The sequence below is a fragment of the Phascolarctos cinereus genome, unplaced genomic scaffold (genome assembly GCF_003287225.1).
Source record: "Phascolarctos cinereus isolate Bilbo 61053 unplaced genomic scaffold, phaCin_HiC Scaffold_4;HRSCAF=312, whole genome shotgun sequence".
Lineage (NCBI taxonomy): Eukaryota > Metazoa > Chordata > Mammalia > Diprotodontia > Phascolarctidae > Phascolarctos > Phascolarctos cinereus.
The window spans coordinates 654203083-654222293 of NW_027555847.1; the positions used below are offsets into that span (position 1 = coordinate 654203083).

The following is a 19211-nucleotide window of genomic DNA, read 5'->3' on the forward strand; positions in this document are numbered from 1 at the left end:
TCCCCAGGAATCAAAGTCAAGCTCACTAGCCCACAACTTGCAGAATGCTCTCTTCCAGGCACCTGCCCTTTTCTTGGGTCTAGGCCTGTTGGTCCTCCTATCCTCCGTGATCTCTCCACTCTCACTGAAAGCAGTCACATCAGTCAGTTCTTTCAGACCCAAGGACAGAGCATATCTGTGTCAAGTGACTGAAATTCATCAAGGGCAGATGGATGCTCTCACTACTTCTTGTGAGCCATTTTTGTTCTGTCCCTTCTTGTACAAAGGTCATTTCTCCTTGATAGAGAAGACAGAAACAAAATACAAATGAAGCAGCTCTGCCTTCTCTGTTATCTTCATACCCCTCAGCACAAGCAGCAATCCTATCCAGTCTGGCACTATGCTATGAAAAGTGTCACCCCCACCTTCTGAACTGGGAAGTTTGGCTCATTTCACCAAAAATACTCAAGTCATCATCAGAGAGCTTCTTCATCTCACATCACCGACACCGACACAAAAGCTGGGAGTTTCAGGGACCATCTATCTGATTCCTGTGCCCAGAATCTAGCCCGTTCAGTGTTACTGCTGTGAATTCTAATCCCGACATCCATCTTGCAGTGTAGAGAAACCAGCACAGGGAACAGCAGAGGCAAATGAGAGCTATATTCTCCAGAGACTGAGCTGTAGGAGGACGTAGTTTGGGAAAACAGGTGATGGTGTATTTGCTGCTTTTAAAAATTCCTTTCTATTTATTTTCGTTCTACTTTAAGTGTCATATTGCATTATCATCAAGTTGTGTGATTAATTCTGGCTGGCTGGGGGAAGACCGAGACAAAAATAGGGACTCGGTTGTAAGCCATGATGCTCCAGGCACTGGAATGCAGTAGTTCGCAGCATAGATGAATGTACCCTTGATCTTGCCATCACCCACAAGTGTTCCATGGCCGTGTTCATGAACTCTGAAATTCCTTCCTCTGATCATAATCTGTTGTCATTCCACCTCTCCCTCTGCCTTGCTACTCCAAACCACGTTCTTCCTCCTTCCAGTCCCTCCACCTCTTATTTTTCTTCCCTTCCCCATCCTGACCCCCTGGTGACCCATTTCAAAACTACACCATCCTCTTCTCTCAAATCCCTTGCCCCTTTATCCTAGCAGAGATCTTGTACTGCCAAAGTCCAGCCTTGCATTGCCCCTACCATACTCTGCCTTCGTTCATACACACACATATCATAAAACTTCTTATTGGGTCTACTACAAGTTTGTTACATAACCTCAACGAGGCCCCCACTATGGCAAGGTAATCCTTGTTGTTGTCGTTTCAGGCATGTCTGACTCTTCGTGACTCCATTTGAGGTTTTCTTGGCAAAGACATTGGAAAGGCTTGCCATTTCCTTCTCCAGCTCATTTTACAGATGAGGAAACTGAGGCAAACAGGGTTAAATGACCAGGGTCACACAGTTAGTAAGTGTCCGAGGCCACATTTGAACTCAGGTCCTCCTGACTCCAGGGCTGGCACCCTATCCACTCCACCAATCCTTATAATGCTGCCCAATCCTTCTACGCCTCCCTAATCTATTACCTGTCTCACTTGACTCAGCAGCTTCTCCAAACTTTTCTTCCTTCCTCAAACCTCCCACAGCTCTCCAGCCCACCTCACCCCCACCTTCTGAACTGGGACGTTTGGCTCATTTCACCAAAAATACTCAAGTCATCATCAGAGAGCTTCTTCATCTCACATCACCGACACCCTTTGCCACTCTCTCCTCCTTCACCCGTCTCACATGATGAGGTGGCCCTTTTCCTTGCCAAGGTTAAACCTCTCTCTACATACACGAGCTATCCCATTCCACCTCATCATCTTGTTTGTTTTGTTCGGTGAGGCAAAGGGGTGAAGTGACTTGCCCAGGGTCACACAGCTGATAAGTGTCAAGTATCTGAGGCCACATTTGAATTCAGGTCCTTCTGACTCCAGGGACGGTGCTCTATCCACTGGGCCATCTAGCTGTCCCTCCACCTTATCTTCTCCAAAAGATGGTGTCCTCTATCATACTCACTCTCATGCTTCTTCTCTACTACCTACAAACATGCTCATTTCTCCCCCTATCTTTTAAAAAATTCTTACTTGATCCATCCAACCTCACTAGTTATCATGGCTAAAGTCTTATAATAAATGCCTCTTCTTTTCCTCTTCCTTTCTTTGCAGTCTGGCTCTTGACCTCATTGTTCCAAAGTGCCCAGAGGGAGGGAGCCCTATGCTTGTCTACAATGCCTCTGCTTCCTCTCTCCTCTCCCTCTGTTCTTTGTAACTCTTTGTAGCCTGGCTTTGGACTTCATCATTTCGACTGAAACTGCTCTCTCCAAAGTTACTCATGATCTCTCAATTGCCAAATTTAATGGTCTTTCCTCAGTACTCATACTTCTTGACCTCTCTGCAACCCATGACACTAACTGAACGTTCTCTTTTCCTCATTCTTCTATTTTGGTTTCTGTGACACTTCTCTCTCCTGAATCTCCTCCTGCCTGCCTATATTTTCTCTGTCCTTTGTTAGATCTTCAAGCAGGTCATATCCGCTAGCAGTGAGGGTCCCCAAAGGCTCTGTCCTGGGCCCTCTTCTCTCATCCCTCTATACTATTTCATTTGGTAATCTCATCAGCATCTACGTTCTCAATTATCATTTTTGTGCAGAGGACTCTCAGATTGACTTGTCCAGTCTTAAACTTTCTCCTAATCGCTGGGTTTGCACTTACAACAGTCTTTTAGACATCACAGAGTGGATGTCTTGTGGATATCTATCTTAAACAGAACTAATTATCTTTCCCATTTTCCCCTATTTCTTATTACTGTTGAGAGCACTGCCAGCCTCCCAGTAACCCCAGCTCAGAACTAAGGTATCATTCTCGACTTCTCACGCTCTCAATCTCATATCCACTCCATGGTCAAGTCCTGTTGATTTTATCTTTGTAACATCTCTTGAATATGCTCCTTTCTCTCCTCTGACACTGCCATCTCCCTGTCATGGGCCCCTCCTCCCTCAAATCTCTCCCCATTTCAATCCATGCAACTCTCAGTTGTCATACTCATCTTCCTAAAACACAGGTTTAACCCTCTCAGCCCACTTTTCAATAAACTCCAGAGGCTCCCTGTACCATTTCCAGGATCAAATATAAAACCCTCTGTTTGGCTTTCATAACCTGGCCCCCTCCTACCTTTCTAATCTTCTTATATCTAATTCTCTCTCCTCTACTTTACTTTCCTCCAGTAACATAGACCTCCTTGTGGTTCCTCCCATACAACACGGCACTTCTCAACCCTGAGTGTTTTCTCTGATTGTGCCCCATGCCTGGAACAATCTTCTTCGGGCTTCCTAGACTTTCTTCATGTCTTAGCTAAAGTCCCATTTGCAAGAACCCTTTCCCTACTTCTCCTTAACCTTAGTGCCTTCCCTCTAGGACTATGCCCCATTTCCCTTGAATATATCTTATGTTTGTATGTCCATTGCACTGTGAGCTCCTTGGGAGCAGGGACTGGGCTTTTTAGACCTCTCTTTGTATCCCCAATGCTTAGCACAGCACATGGTACAGTGAGCGCTTAATAAATTCTAGCTGACTGACTAATGTAATGGAATATCATTATGCCATAAAAATAATGAATAAGAACTCAGGGAAACATAGGGAAATGTATATGAACTGATACAAACTGAAGAAAGCAGAGCTAAGAGAATAAAATATTTAAAAACTATAATGATATAAATTAAAACCATATTAAAAGGCAAACAGATTAATTACAATGACTAACTTTGGTCTCAGAGAACCAGTGATAAAAACAGAAAGCATGAATAAAATCTTACCCCCCTCCCCCTCACAGCTATGTACTTAGCACAATGCCTGGCACATAGTAGGTGCTTAATAATTATTGATTCATTTTTATTTTATCTTTTTTTTTTAAAGCAATAGGGGTTAAGTGACTTGCCCAAGGTCACATAGCTAGATAAGTGTCTGCGGCCAGATTTGAACTCAGGTCCTCCTGACTCTAGGGCCAGTGCTCTATCCACTGCACCACCTAGCTGCCCTGACTGATTGATTTTTAAAAAGAAAGTTTCCCTTTCCTCATCAGCTGATTTGTTTTAAAAAGTCAGACCACACAATCATATCTATCTATTATTTGACCTCTCTGAAATACATTCTCCTGAAGCTTGGAGCACAGCCTATACAGGGATGATTCAAGGATTCCTGAAGGAGGCAGGGTGGCAGTAGAAAGTGCTTGAGATTAGAGCACTGAACAGGGAGTGGTAGGACTGGTGCTCAGACTTTTTACCTGGTGACCCAGGGCAAGTCCCATCTATTCTTTGCATCTCCATTTCCTCATCTATAAAATGAAGGAGTTGGACCAAGTTACCCCTGAGATCTCTCCCGGCTCCAGATCTATGATTGTAAAGTATTTACTGTGTCCTTTAAGGTCTGCAAAGTAATTTACCTAAGTTATCTTTTTGATGCTCATAATAGCTCTGGAGGGCAAGTAATAGCCATAGAGAGGAACTCCCATACAGCAGCAGCACTAATGGACCCAGGAGTTACTGAACTCTTGAACTCACATGGTTGTCCCCTAGGTGGGAAATGTCCACCAGACTTACTGTTTGGTTATTTATGCTCAGCATAAATAGTAGAAAAGGCTGCCAGAAGCTCACCTGAAGAAGCCCCTCTTCTAGCTACCATGTGCAAATAATGGCCATTTCTTTTTTTTCCCCAATTATTCTTTATTTTTAAGTAATAAGTAATTAAAAAACTAATCTGTCCCTTTCACTACCATTTCCTTCCTTTAAGCAAATAAATGAATTTTTCCTTAATATAGTAAGTAGAATTTATCTAAATCCAAAAGCAAACATTATATAAACTTGAAAAAAGTTAGAGACCTTTCCAATAAGGTCAGTATAAGCAAGGATACCCATTATTATTACTACTATTTAACAGAGTATTAGAAGTGCTAGCTATAGTGATAATACAAGAAAATGAAATTAAGAGAATAAATATAGGTAAAGAGAAAACAAAATTACTGTTTTTTGAAGATGAAGTGATGGTATACTTAGAGAACCCTAGAGAGTCAACTAAAAATTAACTGAAATAATGAATAATTTCTTCAAAATTACAGAATATAATCAGCATTTCTGCACAGAATGCCTACAGAAGTTTGAGAAATACTTGAGACTGTACCTACCAATATTCACCTAGCAATTACATGAATTTAATTATAAAATACTCTTTACATAAAGACAGACCTAAATAGCTGGAGAAACATTAACTGCTCATGGGTAGGTGGAACCAATATAATAATAACAACAATAAACTACCTAAATTAATTTAATAAAGTTTGGTACCTTGCCAAATTCATAAGAGTATTTTATAGAGCTAGAAAAAAAAAGAATAGGAGGTGGTGGAAATTATAGTAAAGACATCAGTGTCCCTCTACATGAGTGCCCCTCTCATTGTGACTACTAACTGTGTCCACTCTCCTTACTTGCACTGGATATATTTGTGGAAGAATATTCCATAAGTACATGGGGAAGATGTTTTGTTGCTACTTTTATTACTATGCCATGTCACTAAATGTCTTTGCTTTGACCTTAAATAAAAAAAAGAATAACAAAATTCATCTGGAGGAATAAAAGGTCAAGAATCCCAAGCACAATTATGAAAAAAAGTAAAAAGGAAGGGGGTCTGTCAGTACTAGACCTCAAACTGTTCTATAAAGCTCTAACCATTAAAACAGTCTGGTAGGGGCTTAAGAAGAAAGAGGTCAATCAGTGAAACCGACTAGGTCTATAACATACACAAGTGAATAAACACAGCAGCATTGTGTGTGATAACCCTAAAGACCCTGGTTGCTGAGGGAAGGACTCAATAGTTGAAAAGAACTGCTGAGAAAACTGGACAGCAGCCTAGCAGACATTAGATTTAGGCCAGCACCTCACTCCATACATTGAGATAACCTCCAAGCAGACATATGACCTAGATATAAAAATTACATCACATACAAACTGGAGAAGCAAAGAAAAAAATTACCCTTCAGAACTAGGAATAAGCAAAGAATTCATGACTAAGCAAATGATAGGTTCACATAGGTAAAATGAACTGACCCCAAAGCCAGTTCTCACTCCATTATACCACATTTTTTTTCAGGTTAATAAGTGAACAAAATTTAATTATTTTACTTTGCCTTAGTTAATTTGTACACCATTGTATATGTATACTATACAGGTTGTCTCTCTCCGTTAGAATATAAGCTCCTTGAGGACTTTTGTCTTTGTATTCCAATCCCTTAGTTCAGGGGTGGGTACATTAAGCCCTTAACAAATGCTTATTCATTGATTTCTCTCCCACTCCCTTCAGTTTCTAGGTCTCAAGGCTCATATTAACAAACACAATACCATTCCACTACCCAGTTAATCTATCCTGTTCCTTTTGATTAAGGTATGCCTTTTCTAGAGCCATTACACTCATGAGTCCCACCCTATCAAATCTCAGTGATGTCTGTGAGGCCAAATATGCCTTCTTCAATCAGAATCTCTAACTCTTACTTTCCACGATTTGTACATTTGTTTATACCCACCTGAGGCTGGTTTTTTTTTTTTTACTGCTGGATCTCTCTTTATATTTTATCTCTTGTGAATTGTTAATCTTTTCTTCTTCTTATATTGTGCCTGTTCTATTGCAAGGCTTGGCAAATCTATACAGGCTGTTTTCCCCTCCCTTTCCCTTTTCACTACAAAGCACGTAGATTTGTAATACTCTATGAAGATGTTTTTAATCATCCCTTGAAATTCTTTTCTTTCACTAGCCAACAGTCCATCATTGCTTTATTTCTAAGCTGTGGTTCAGAAATACAAAATCCACTTTCAGATACAACTTCTTAGCTAGCTGGTCACTTCCCAAATCCACCTCTTCTGAATCACTTTGCTTCAAAAAACAAGAGACTATATCCTTAAGGTCTTTGTTTGGTTTTGTTTTTAGCAAGATGTCATAAACTTCAGCCATACTTTCTAGTTTCCAGGAGTTCCTTATGTATCCACATCTATTTCCCTTTCATTCCTCATCAGAATTTTCACCAGAACTTCAACGATGAGTTTATACACACTCTTCTCTGTGGGAACCAGTACAGCTCAATACTTATAATGCTCTGGGGTGAAAGTCCCTATGTCCACAAAGTAGTGGTGATCCTGGAACAGATGGGCTGATCCTGCCCTCTCACCTCCAAATCCAGGATGTCCATCTCCCTAGCAAACATTCCTTAGCTCTGGAATGCTCAGATAGGTGAGCTCAGGCTGGTATCTGCCATCTGGATCTTTGTTTTTTTAGGTCTGAGAAGTTTGGGTCAGAGCAGGTTCTCCTTAGCATGGCCCTTCAGTATGCAGTGGAGGAGCAGGTACCCCTTGACTATGCTGGGTACTAACACTACCAATGAAATTCTCAGTAGCTCAAGCCTCACACATTTAAAGCTCCCAATCCCTCATCCTCTGCTTTGTCAGGTTGCATCAATAGCCCCAAGTTCCCGGTAAGCCCCTTTGGGTATCTTCCCTAGCTTTGAATGCCCTCCCTGCTCTTCTTCCACTTATTCAAATCCTATTCATCATCTATGGCAACAGCTGAAGACCTCCTCCACCATGAGGCTCTCCTTACTTGTTCCAGTCCACGATGTTTGACTCCTCTCCTCCACCTTCCTACAGCTGAGCACTTAATCATATATTACATGTCCTGTACAGTTACTTAAGAATATTTCAAGTATGCCCTTCCAACCAGATTGGAAGCTTTCTGAGACAAAGGACAAGGTCTACTCCTCCTTTCTACCTTTAACAGTACTGCTGCAGCTGAGCCCATGGCTAGGTCCACAGGAAAAGTCAAATGAAAGACTGATTTAGTGACTACCTAAGGGGCCAGGGAACTGTGGGAACTCCCTTGGCCATCCAAGTCAATGAGACAGAACTAAATACTGGCTACCTTGGACAGTCTCAGCCTTAGTCCCACCATGGGCTCAAACCATCTCCAAACAAGCATACCCCAGGACCAGGGATGTCTCCTCTTTCACTCCACTGTGCAATTTTCCAAAGCCTTTGGCTCTTCAACCTCTCTTACCCTCCCTCCCCCCTCCTTCTTCCAGCTACTGCCTATAACTCCGGATAACTGTACCCTTCTCCATCACCGACACAAATCATGTCAAGTTCCTTCCAGTGCCCCCAGGCTGGGCAGGGCCAGAATGAAAAAGGTATCAATGCCAATTTAAATATAACTTCAGGACCCCTCATGCATCTGAGAAGAAGCCCCATACATCTGGACCCTCACTATTTCCAGGACCCAGCAGAGAGCTAAGTGAAACCTAAGGGACAATGGAACCCAGGCCACGTGAACTTGCATTAGGGACAATGACCTAGAGTCTATGTTCCCTGAGGTGATGAACCCTCTGGCTTCAGATCCAGACATTACCCTGCCCCCAACCCCACCTCACTATCCAGCCTCTCTCCACTGCAATGAAAAGGAAAGGGACCATAATTGAAAAAATCACTCACACTCTCACCTCATCAGCCATTCAGAGGGAAAGAGGCAGGAAGCGGCTTCCTTCCCCCAATCACTCTGGTAAAAGCCAAAGGACTATTTTAAACCCTTCAAGGATGCAGTGGGAGCCAGCCACCCTCACTCTCAGCCAGAACTGAATTCTGGGTCTTTGCCAATAGCAGGCCTTCCCCAGTTCCCTCCCTTTCTCCCTTCCACCTCAGCCAAACACTAAACAAAAACAGGGCTGAGGCTGAGCAGTGGCAGCAATAGCAGCCATGGAGAAATTTAAAAGGTGGTTTATAAGGAGAAGAGAGGGAGGGCTTGTTATATATTGTTGGCCCTGCCCTCAAGTGTTAAGGATCTGCTTACAGGTCGAAGGCAGGCACTGCCTGTCCTCCCTCCCTCCCCGAGAGGAGTGCAGAGGGGAGGGCAGGGGATGGAAGGGCAGAGGCTTTGAGTCACTCCATTCTTGAAGGTGGTACGTCAGGCAGGGGAAAAGGAGTGTTGGCTAGCTCAGGACATTGCCATGCTTATAGTGAGCTAGGAGATGGACTGACCGAAATCCTTCTCCATCAAGGCCTTAAGGAGGAATGGAAGTTACCAATAGCATTTAAGCCTCAGAATCACTGAACCTCAGAGCTGGAACAGACCTTAGGGGCCACCTAGCCCAACCTGTATATAAGAATCCTCTATATCCTCTCCATAAGGAGCCATCCAGTCTTTGTCTGAAGATCCCAAGGGAGAGGAAACCCACTGCTTCTTGAGGTAGTCCACTCTATTTTTGAGTCACTCAACTATTAGGAAGTTTTTCCTTATATCAAATCTAAATCTGTTTGCAAATCCTCTGAGGTATACACCCTGCCCCACCTCCCTCTACTTTCCTTTCCAAAGCTGAATATGGTAGGAAATTGGCAGATGCAAGCCAATTTGGCCCTTCTCCAACAAAAGAAATCAGTAAGAACTCCTACACACATGCAGAGAGAACCCACCAGCAGGCAAGAGGTCATAGGAAACCTTCCAATAACACAAAGGGATGCTCTATGGGGCTCAAAGGATCGCTGGGAAGGGCATCTTAACTTCTAGAGCTTATGAGCCTGCTTTACCCCAGGCTATCCTAGGCTAGGCCCTACCCTCTAGCTTCTGGCTTTAATCCCAGCACACACCACAGAAAGCAAAGCAGAAGGTGCGTGCTTCACCTAGCACAACAAAAGCCAGCTCTCTTTACCTTGTTCCAACCTGGGTCCTTGTTCTGTAACTTTGGGCACAGCTCAACTCACCCAGTGGGAAGACCAGTGACAATGAGTGAGGGAACATGACCTTCAAGTTCAGCCAGCCTGCATGAGGTTGAAAGGATGAACTCTTAGGGGTTCCAGGAATACCAAGGGAAGGTGCTGGGTCCAGCTTGAATTCCCATCATGTTTGTGGTGGCTGCCCCAGCTCAAGGTGGCTCTGTCAGGAGCCACAAATCTAAGGAAACTTTTCTACTCAAATTTCAAATTTGTATGATATGATTAATATAAACCAAACACTACACCTATAAATTCTTCAGATATTCCAAGTTTAAAAAGAAGAAGAAAAATCCCCACTATGTCTTTTCATCAAGGGGAATAAAATTTTTTTTTTCATTTTACCATCAATCAATCAACAAGTATTCATTAAGTGGGCACTGGGGATACAGGTACAAAGCATCAAATAATCACTACTTGCCATGGTTTTCTGAAAGCTCCTTTGAGTAACAGAGGAAATGTAAGCAGGCTTTCGGGTCAAGACCAAAAATAGCAGGAGCCATGCACCACCCCTCAGTACCAGGGCCCATTGGCCTGCTAAAGGCTTCTATGGAGCATGAAAGGAAAATGAGGCCACGGAATGGCCAGACCCAGTGAGTGAAGGTGGGAGGGCAGCCGCATCCTCACCTCTGCAAAGTAGGCGGTGGTGGTGATCCTCTGGATCTCATACACGCTGCTGAGCACAGGAATAAGCGTCTTCACAATCAACGGGAGCTTGGGACCTGAATGCTTGGCCATGGCTCTGCAGAAATAGATGCCAGGCACATGAATGCCTGGGTAGACAGGCAGGAAGGCAGATGGAGACAACTATCACCATGTTTGGCCCTGCTCTGGGACCTTCCTGATTCATCCTCTGGATGGTAGGGTTCTGGGGTGTGGCTGGCTTTGCCCTGAGGAGACTTCCTTGCTCTCAATCTCCTCCCCAGTTGGGACACCCGCAGCCCAGAGGTAATATGTCTGCAACACTAGCTTTATCATCCCCATGCTCTACCCACAAGAGCACTTTCAGCTCTAACAAGTCCTGGGGGCCTCCCTAGGAGGAAAACACTTTAGGCAGGCAATGAGGAGCAATTCGTTCCAAACTATAGGTTGCTGTACTTCAGGCTATCACCAGGAGTGGGCAGCAAGTTATGAATCATGGGGCTCATCAGAGGGAGAGAGAGGAGGGAGAGACAGAGGGAGAGAGAGGGAGAGGGGGAGGGAGAGGCAGAGAGGGAGAGAGAAAGGGAGGGAGAGTGTGAGTGAGTGAGAGAGAGAGAGAGAGAGAGAGAGAGAGAGAGAGAGAAAGAGAGAGAGAGAGAGAGATGGGTGCCACAGAGCTAAGATGTCCTAGCTTTCTCAGTGACTGAGCTGAGTTCAGATTCCCCTAGGGGGCAGGGTCATAGTATCTTAAAATCTCAGAGTTGAAAGGGAAATCAGTCTGGTTCAGTACATACTTAAATAGGCATCCCATTTACAATATTCCTGACAAGCGGTCATCTAACCTTTGCTTGAAAACCTTGGAATGATAGATAGGGAACTCACAGTTCGTTCTGGGAAAGCATTCTATTATTTCTCCTTATACTGAGCCATGATATTCTCTCTCTCTCCCTTTATTCTCCTTTCTCTTTCTTTCTTCTCCCTCCCTCCCTTCTCCTTTCTGTCGCTCATTCTCTCTTTTTCCTTATCTCCGTCTCTCTCCTCTCTCTCCCTCTCTAGAGTTTCTACCTGCTGTCTGTGGTCCTGATTGACTTCATGGGGGTAAAAATAAGAACAATGAGTATAAGTGACAAAAGAGAGATGGTGGCAGCCCTACAAATAAATGTACCCATCATGTCCTCCACCTAAATCCTTTCCAAACTAAACACCTCCTGTTTATAGCATTAAAGTATTTCAGAGTTGGAAGAGGGCTCAGTGAAAAATAAGTCTCTCTATAATATATTCAGTAGGTAGCCATCTGTTCGTATTTGAAAACATTAAATGAGGAGCGTGACCCCCTGAGGAGTCCCGTTCTATTTTTTTTTCAAAGTTCTGATGGGTAGCAAGTTTCCCCTAACGTCAAGTCTGAATTTGCCTTTTGGCATCTTCCACTCCTTGTTGCTAGTGCTGCCTGTGGGGCCAAACTGGACAACTCTAATCTCTCTTCCATAGTGACAAGTGTTTAAACAATTGAAGAAAGCTATCACGTCAACTTCTTGAGCACAGGGTAGAGAAAGGCAGTTAGACAGAAGTCTGCCTAGGAAAGACGGTGGGGTTTTTGTGGCCTGAAATTCAGTGAGCTAGCAGCATAATATGGCAGCCAAAACAGCTAATGTGACCTTGGGCCTAGTCAGTATAAAGTATTACGATGAATTCTTGGGTCTCCATTTTAAGAAGGGTGGTGTTGATAAGCTGGATGGTGTCTAGACAAAGGCAACCGACATGGTGAGATCACAGTATCTAGAGCTGTGAAAGTCCAATTCCCACATTTTACTGAGGTCCAAGTCCCTGCCCTGGCCCAAGGACATACAAGTAATAACCATTAGAGGCAGGACTCGAACCTGGATCCTCCAACTCTAGAACCAGCGCTCTGTCTCTACCTGGGGCACATGGCAAGGGCCTTGAGCATGCCCTATGAGAACTAGTGAAATGAGCTGGGAGTGTTCAACCTGGAGAAGAGAAGATTCAGGGGCAGGGCAACACGACAGCTGTCAGAATCGTTTGCTTTGGCGTTAGAGAGCCAGGAGCAACAAGTGGAAGCTGCAGAAACCAGTTCAGGATTTATATCAGGAAAGCAGCAGCTTCTCTCTCATCTGCAGTCATGAGACACTGAATGTCAGGCCGGGTGGGGGGTGGACTGGAGCACAGCTGAGGTCCCTGCCATCTCCACCTCCCCAAGAATCCTCTTTGTCCGGGCTAAGCTTCCCTAGCCCCTCGATGTTTATATGGCAGGAACTCCACCATTCTGGGTGCCCTCTTCCAGATGTTCTCCAACTCACGGTCCTTTCTAAAATGTGGCTCCTAAACTGCCTTTCTTAATGCAATCTCAGGTTACATTAACTTTACCTCCAGCTCTATTTCAGACATTCTATGTAGCCACACTTCCTCCATGTTGTACTTGGTTTCCAAAATCGATTTCATAAGTATAAGACTTTACATCTACCCTATTAAATTTCATCCAATTTGATTTGGCCCAATGTTCTGGCTTGTTAAGATCTTTCCGAATCCTCAATCTGTCACTCAGTGCATTAGTTATGCCTCCCAGCTTGACATTATTTGCAAACTTGATAATGACATTATCTATGCATTTATCCAAGTCATTAATGAAGATGTTAAGCAAAATCTGGCAAAGCATAGATCCCTGCAAAACTTGACTGGAAACTTCCTTTCAAGATAGTATCAAATTATTAATGACTATTCTTTGGATTTGGCCAGTCAACCAGATGTAAATCCATCTTATTTGACTAGTATCTAGTCCACATTTTTCCATTTTTCCCACATAGACTGAATTAGAGACTTTAAGGTTAGTCAAGTGTTCAATATTCTACAACATTTTCCTGATCTACCAGTTTAATATTCCCATCAAAAGAAGAAATAAGATTACTGGCATGACCTGCCCTTGATGAAGCCATTAACTACCTGTGTTCACCATGTCTTTTTCTAGGTGTCTACTAACCAACCCCTCCCCTTTATGATACATTTCAGTATTCTTTAGTCCTAAAGTACTAGTTCTGTCCTGTTCTTTATGATCTTTTAAAGAAGGCTCAGTATCATCTGTCAGTTTTTCTGGTCCCTGAGGATGTAGTTTATTTATACCAGGGATCTTGAGTTCATTAAATGCAGCTAGATGTCCTCTTATTAGCTCCTTACTTATCTTAGGTATAACTCTAACTCCCTATTAGCCATATTTGTTCAGTCCTGTTCTGTCAGTTGAAGGATTATTAAGTAAAATAAGAAGGAAGCAGCTTTACCTACACCCTCTTTTTATTCATCACCATCACCACCCCATTTACACCAATCAGAAGTCCTATCCTTTCCTTTCCTTTTACCTTTTTCTCCAGCAGAGCTGAAAAAGCCCTTCTTGTCACCCTTAAACTCATCTATGCTTTGTCACTCCTGAAAATATTCTCACAGGATCATTTCACACTGTTACATTCATTCTCCATTGCCTGTCAATCAATTAATAAGCATTTACTAAGTACCTACTATGTACCAAGCAAGCACTGAGGATACAAAGGCAAAAATCAAACAGTACTTGTCCTTACAGTACTTCATTCTATTGGGAATGACAGCATGCACACATAGAAGTATAGTGCAGAGGGAGCTAGCCTTAAGGCAAGAAGGCCTGGGTCCAAGCCCTGGCTCAAATATATAATGGCTATGTGACCCTGGGCAGATTTCTTAACCTTGAATTGTCCTAGGCAATTTTCTAAGGGGACAAGTTATAGAGAAGGCACTGATCTACTCTGATCAATTGAGTTCCTCACCCTGATTCCCTATGCTAATGAAGTCATCTGGCCAATTTAACCAAAAATTGTAGAGTAAGTAATGGGAGTCACCAGTAGTTGAGGAGATCATGAAGTAGAAGGGAGAAGGGAGTACATCCCAAGCATGGAGGATAATCTGTACAAAGATAGGAGATAAAATATATGTAAAGAATGGGTGAGGAGGGAGGCATTAATAAGCATTTATTAAATGTATACTCCATGCTAGACGCTGTGCTAAGAACTTTACAAATATTATGTCATTTGAGCCTCACAATAAGGTGCTGTCATTTCCCCCATTTTGCAGTTGAGAAAACTAAGGCAAACAGAGGTAAAGTGACTTTGCCGGCATCATCCAGCTAGTAAGTGTCTAAAGGCTGGATTTGAATTCAGGTCTTCCCAACTCCAGGCCCAGGGCTCTAGCCACTGTGTCACCTAGCTACCCCTGTAAACACTGAAAATGCTTGTTGTCTTGACTTGAGGAAAAGCAAAAAAGCTGGTTTGGCTTACCCTGAGAATGACTGAGGAGAAATAATCTATCTTCTTTATGCTATCTTTTAAAAAGTTAAGTTGGCTGGCGAATCAGTAAATTTGTGGGGTTAGACATGTTCAGTTGGTGATACCGATGGGACAGCAAGTTAGAGAAGTCTGAAAAAAGAGTGGAGGATCCAGACCTGCAATCCAGGTGAGACTGGGGCTGGATATATAGATCTTAGAATGATCTGTATAAAGACAAGACAATTTCAGAGATGTCTGGATAACTGAAATTTCCCATCACTACGACAGCTCTATTCTATGCTTATGACCTATTTCTTGAACTGCTCTTTACTATTTTTGTCCTGGTGGTCTATAGTATATACTGATCAAATTATCATTTCTATTTCTACCTCCATCCATGTTTACCAAAATGCTCTCTACTATGCTTTCCCCTTCCAGTTTCTGGATTTCCTCACATAAGCCCTCTCTTTTATTATCCCCTTTTATCTATCCCGTTTCTTTTGAATAAGATATAGCTTTCCTTAGATGTATTCTAATCATAAGTCTCATCCTACCAAATCTCATTATCTAGGAGATCAAATTGCCTCTGTGTTGGGATCTGTAGTTTTTTTTGCTTGTTAGCCATACTTCGTACATTTGTCTATTTGAGACCAGTGGTTTTGTCACGGGCTTTCTTGGATTTTGTTTCCTTCAGATTTCTGGGTGTCTACTGCTATCTTTCCCCATGTGACACTCTAGGTACTCCCTAGAGTATTCTTCCTAGTAGATCTGCAGAGACAGTTTTTTTTTCTCTTTTTGCCTTCCTTTTCAAAGTAAAGCCCCTTTGATTAGATTTATAAATATATTCTTACCATATCTAAATAGGAGCTCACTATTTCTTGATTTTAAGCTGGGGTCCAGAAATCCAAATGCCCTTTCTCAGACACAATCATCTTAAACATGACGCACTTGCCTAATATGCTTTTCTTTTATGGGCACCTTTGCCTTTGTTCAGCAAAGTGAAGCATGATTCTAAGTGATCCTAAGGCCTTCATTTCTTGCCCAAGTCAATGCTGATTCCAAGATGCCACTAGGACACCAATGGAAAGAGGGAAAGTTCCAAATCCTCTCGACCCTTCAAAGCTCATGAAGTCTTCAGCCAAAGCGTGAGGGAGGGGAAAGAAGACCTAGGCTGAGGCCAAAGCCATGGGCTCTCTTTTACCCATCCCTTCCTCACCCCACCAAGCAGTTTTTTCCTTAGGGGCTTTACTGAACGCTACATCCACTACAAGGCAACGGAGATACAAGATACAAGAACAGAACAAAACATATAGAATATATACACACACATATATGGGCAGCTATGTGGCACAGTGGATAGAGTGCTAGGCTTAGAGTCAGGAAGACTCATCTTCCTAGAGTTCAAACCTGGTCTCAGACACTTACTAGCTGTATGATCCTGGGCAAGTAACTTAACTGTTTGCCTCAGTTTCCTCATCTGTAAAATGAGTTAGAGAAGGAAATGGAAAACCACTCCAGTATCTTTGCCAAGAAAGCCTCAAATGGGGAAAAACAACATGCATATGTAACATATAAACAACATAAAGTGAATAAACATTAGTACATGCAAAATTAAATACAAAGCAGTTTAAGAGGGAGGGAACTAGCAATTCGGGAGATAAAGAAGGGCTTTGGAGAAAAGCAAGTGCCAACCATGGAAATGGGAAGAGCAAATGACTAATTTGGCTGGATTGCAGAGTGCAGAAGGGGGCAGTGATGTCCAATGAGGCTGGAAAGACAGGTTGGGGACAGGTGGTGAAGGGCTTTAAAAAATAAATAGAGGAACTTTTGTTTTATCCTAGAGGCAACAGGAAGCCATTGGAGTTGATTGAGTAAGGGACTCTTTTGTCATATTTGTGCTTAAGGATAATTACTTTAATAACAGTGTGTAGGAAGGACTAGAGTTCTAATTCTAAGCAAGGAAAACAATTAAGAGATTATTGTGACAATGTAGACAAGAGGTGATGACAGGTAGCTAGATGTGGAGGAAGGGGTCTGATATGAGAGATGTTATGAAGGGAGAAATACCAACTTTTTGGCAACAGACTGAACATGTGGGAGTAAGGGAGAGGTCTCAAGGATAATACTAGGGTTACAAATTGGGAGACTAGAAAAGTGGTAATGCCTCCTACAGAAATAGAGGGAAGGATTTGAGGGGAAAGATAATCAGTTGAGTTTTAGACATGTTGAGTTTGAGTTGTCTTTGGGGCATCTAGTTTGAAATTTCCAATACTCAATTAATGATTCAGGAATGAAGTCCTAGAGAGGATGGGGGCTGAATAGACAGAACTGTTGGTTGCCACATAACTGGTCTCCCTGCCTTGTCTCAGCATGGGAGCTGATTAGGTTACCAAAAGAGAAAGCAGAGGGGACTTTAACAAAACCTTGGGAAATATCCACAGTTAAATTTGTGCAGCATGGATGATGAGCCAGCAAAAAAGATTGAGAAGTGGTTAGGACTACGGTCAGGTAGGAGTAGAACCAGGAAAGTCACAAAAACCTAGAGAGGAGGGAGTATCCAATAGGAATGGATGGTCAACAGTGTTAAATGCAGCAGAAAGGTCTAGGAGGATGAGCACTGAGAAGAGGCCATGTGATTTGGCAATTAGGACATCACTGATGACTCTGGAGAAAGCAGTTTCAGTACTGTGATGAGGTCGGAAGCCACACAGCACTGGGTTGAAGAGGCAGAGGAAATGGAGGCAATAAATGCAGACAGCTTTTTCAAGGAGTTTGGCTGAGACAGGGAGGAGAGATACAGGACAAAGGTAACCTTCAGGTAACCTTCAGGTCTTTTTGCGTCTGTACTCCCAGCCCTGAGCACAGGGCATGATACCTAAGTTCTCAGGAAATGCTTGTGGTTGCAACAGTGGCTTGGGCCCATTGGCCCCTATGTTGTCAGAACTAGGGGAAGCCATCTCCTCTGGGCTTACTTTCTCCTATTTTATTTCTGATTTGTCTCATTCCTTCTCTTTCTTTACCTGCTAATTCTGACCTCCAAGGACAGCACATTCAGACCACCAGAACTGCCCCTTCAGATCAGTTCCGTGGCTAACCCCCAAGGCTATCTCTGAAGGAATGAAGAGTCAGTCTTCATACAAGAGCCACGGTCCTGCCAGATTATCTTTGAATTCATTCATTTATTACAGGGAATGCTAATCGTAGGTAGTATGAATGGAGTGGCCTGCCTTTTTGGAAGTCACAGAAGAAGGGATGTGCAAGAGTCAAGAGAACCCTGAGGTTAGGTAAGATTAGACAAGGGGGAGTGTTCCCATAACCCCACGAAAGTCTAATGTGGGTAAGGGGTGGGAGAAATCTCTTCCATCACTATTACCAGTTCTACCTGGCATAAGCCTTGCACAACTATATTTGGTCCACTACCCTGGCATAGAAAGGAACTGTTCACCACTTGGGACCCAAGGTCCTGCTAGGAAAACCATTTGAGCTGTAAAGCTCAGAAATGGGCGCTGCCAATCCCCTAGTCAAGTACAAAAAGGGAGGTCTTTAAGACTACCTGTTATGTCTCTGGCCTCAAGGAACTGCTAGGTTGGACTAGATGACCTCTAAAATGTCCCTTACAACTCTAAGTTTTTGTGATTCTAGGTATGTGACCAGAGATCAGAAGGGAGGTCTTGGGGTAGGAGGAGGTTACCATTGGCCAAGTGGGACAATAGGCATAAAACCACCATCTCCCCTCTGGGCCCCCTTACCTGGCAAGAAGAGTAACTCCCTCTTCATGGCCTTCAGAGGTCTTCATCAGCTCCCAGCCACCGTCCAGACCCACGTATGTGATGACCTCCCCGCTTCCTCCACGGAACAGCATGGCCTGCAGTGTCTCCACAGCACAACTAGATAGAAACAGGAGTTGTCTACTTGTCTTGTCCCAAAGACAGCCTTCTCTCTACCCTAAGGGGTTTTAGAAGAATTTTTCTTTCCTCTCCTTGGCTATCAGAGCCTAGTAAGCAGGATGTACCTGGAGATACATAGAGGTTTCTATTTGTACCAAAGGCCATCTTGACAAAAAGCTTGCTGCATCAGACAGCACACCTGTGGCTAGGAGTTACCCATGACCAGCACAGAGCCAGCATCATGTGGAACATAGGTATTATACTGTCAGACTTAAATAAATAGGACTTAGGGATTTTCTTTCATTGGCTGGGGAAAGACTGTATCTAAAGCTATATGTACTTGTCTCTATACCTGCTCAAGGAGTCAGGCAAACCCAAGGACGACCTCCCCCAAACCACTGCAAATTAACACAACACTGGGCTTGCTCCTGAGAGTTAGCCACCCTAAACCTGCACACGGGGCTACACTCACAAATGCACGCACACTTCTGCATACACATTCATGTGGGCCACCATGCAGGAATACATTGGTGTTTCTACAGCAATCATAGCCTAGTGTCATAACTCTTTTTTTTTT

The 19211-nt window shown here is 43.2% G+C and overlaps 1 protein-coding gene across 5 annotated transcripts in view; it reads right to left on the minus strand.

Moving 5' to 3' along the window:
- MROH1 (maestro heat like repeat family member 1) overlaps positions 1-19211 on the minus strand; it is a 197445-nt gene that overhangs the window by 5439 nt on the left and 172795 nt on the right. For 4 of the 5 annotated variants that reach the window (XM_078153842.1, XM_020995209.1, XM_020995206.1 and 1 more), the window contains 2 exons: positions 18497-18634; positions 10435-10549 (listed from right to left, as the gene is read on the minus strand). In XM_078153842.1, the coding sequence (XP_078009968.1) occupies positions 10435-10549; positions 18497-18634 (253 nt within the window). Of the gene's footprint in view, positions 1-10434; positions 10581-18496; positions 18635-19211 lie in introns of all 5 variants that reach the window. The other variant, XM_020995210.2, reaches the window with a different exon arrangement.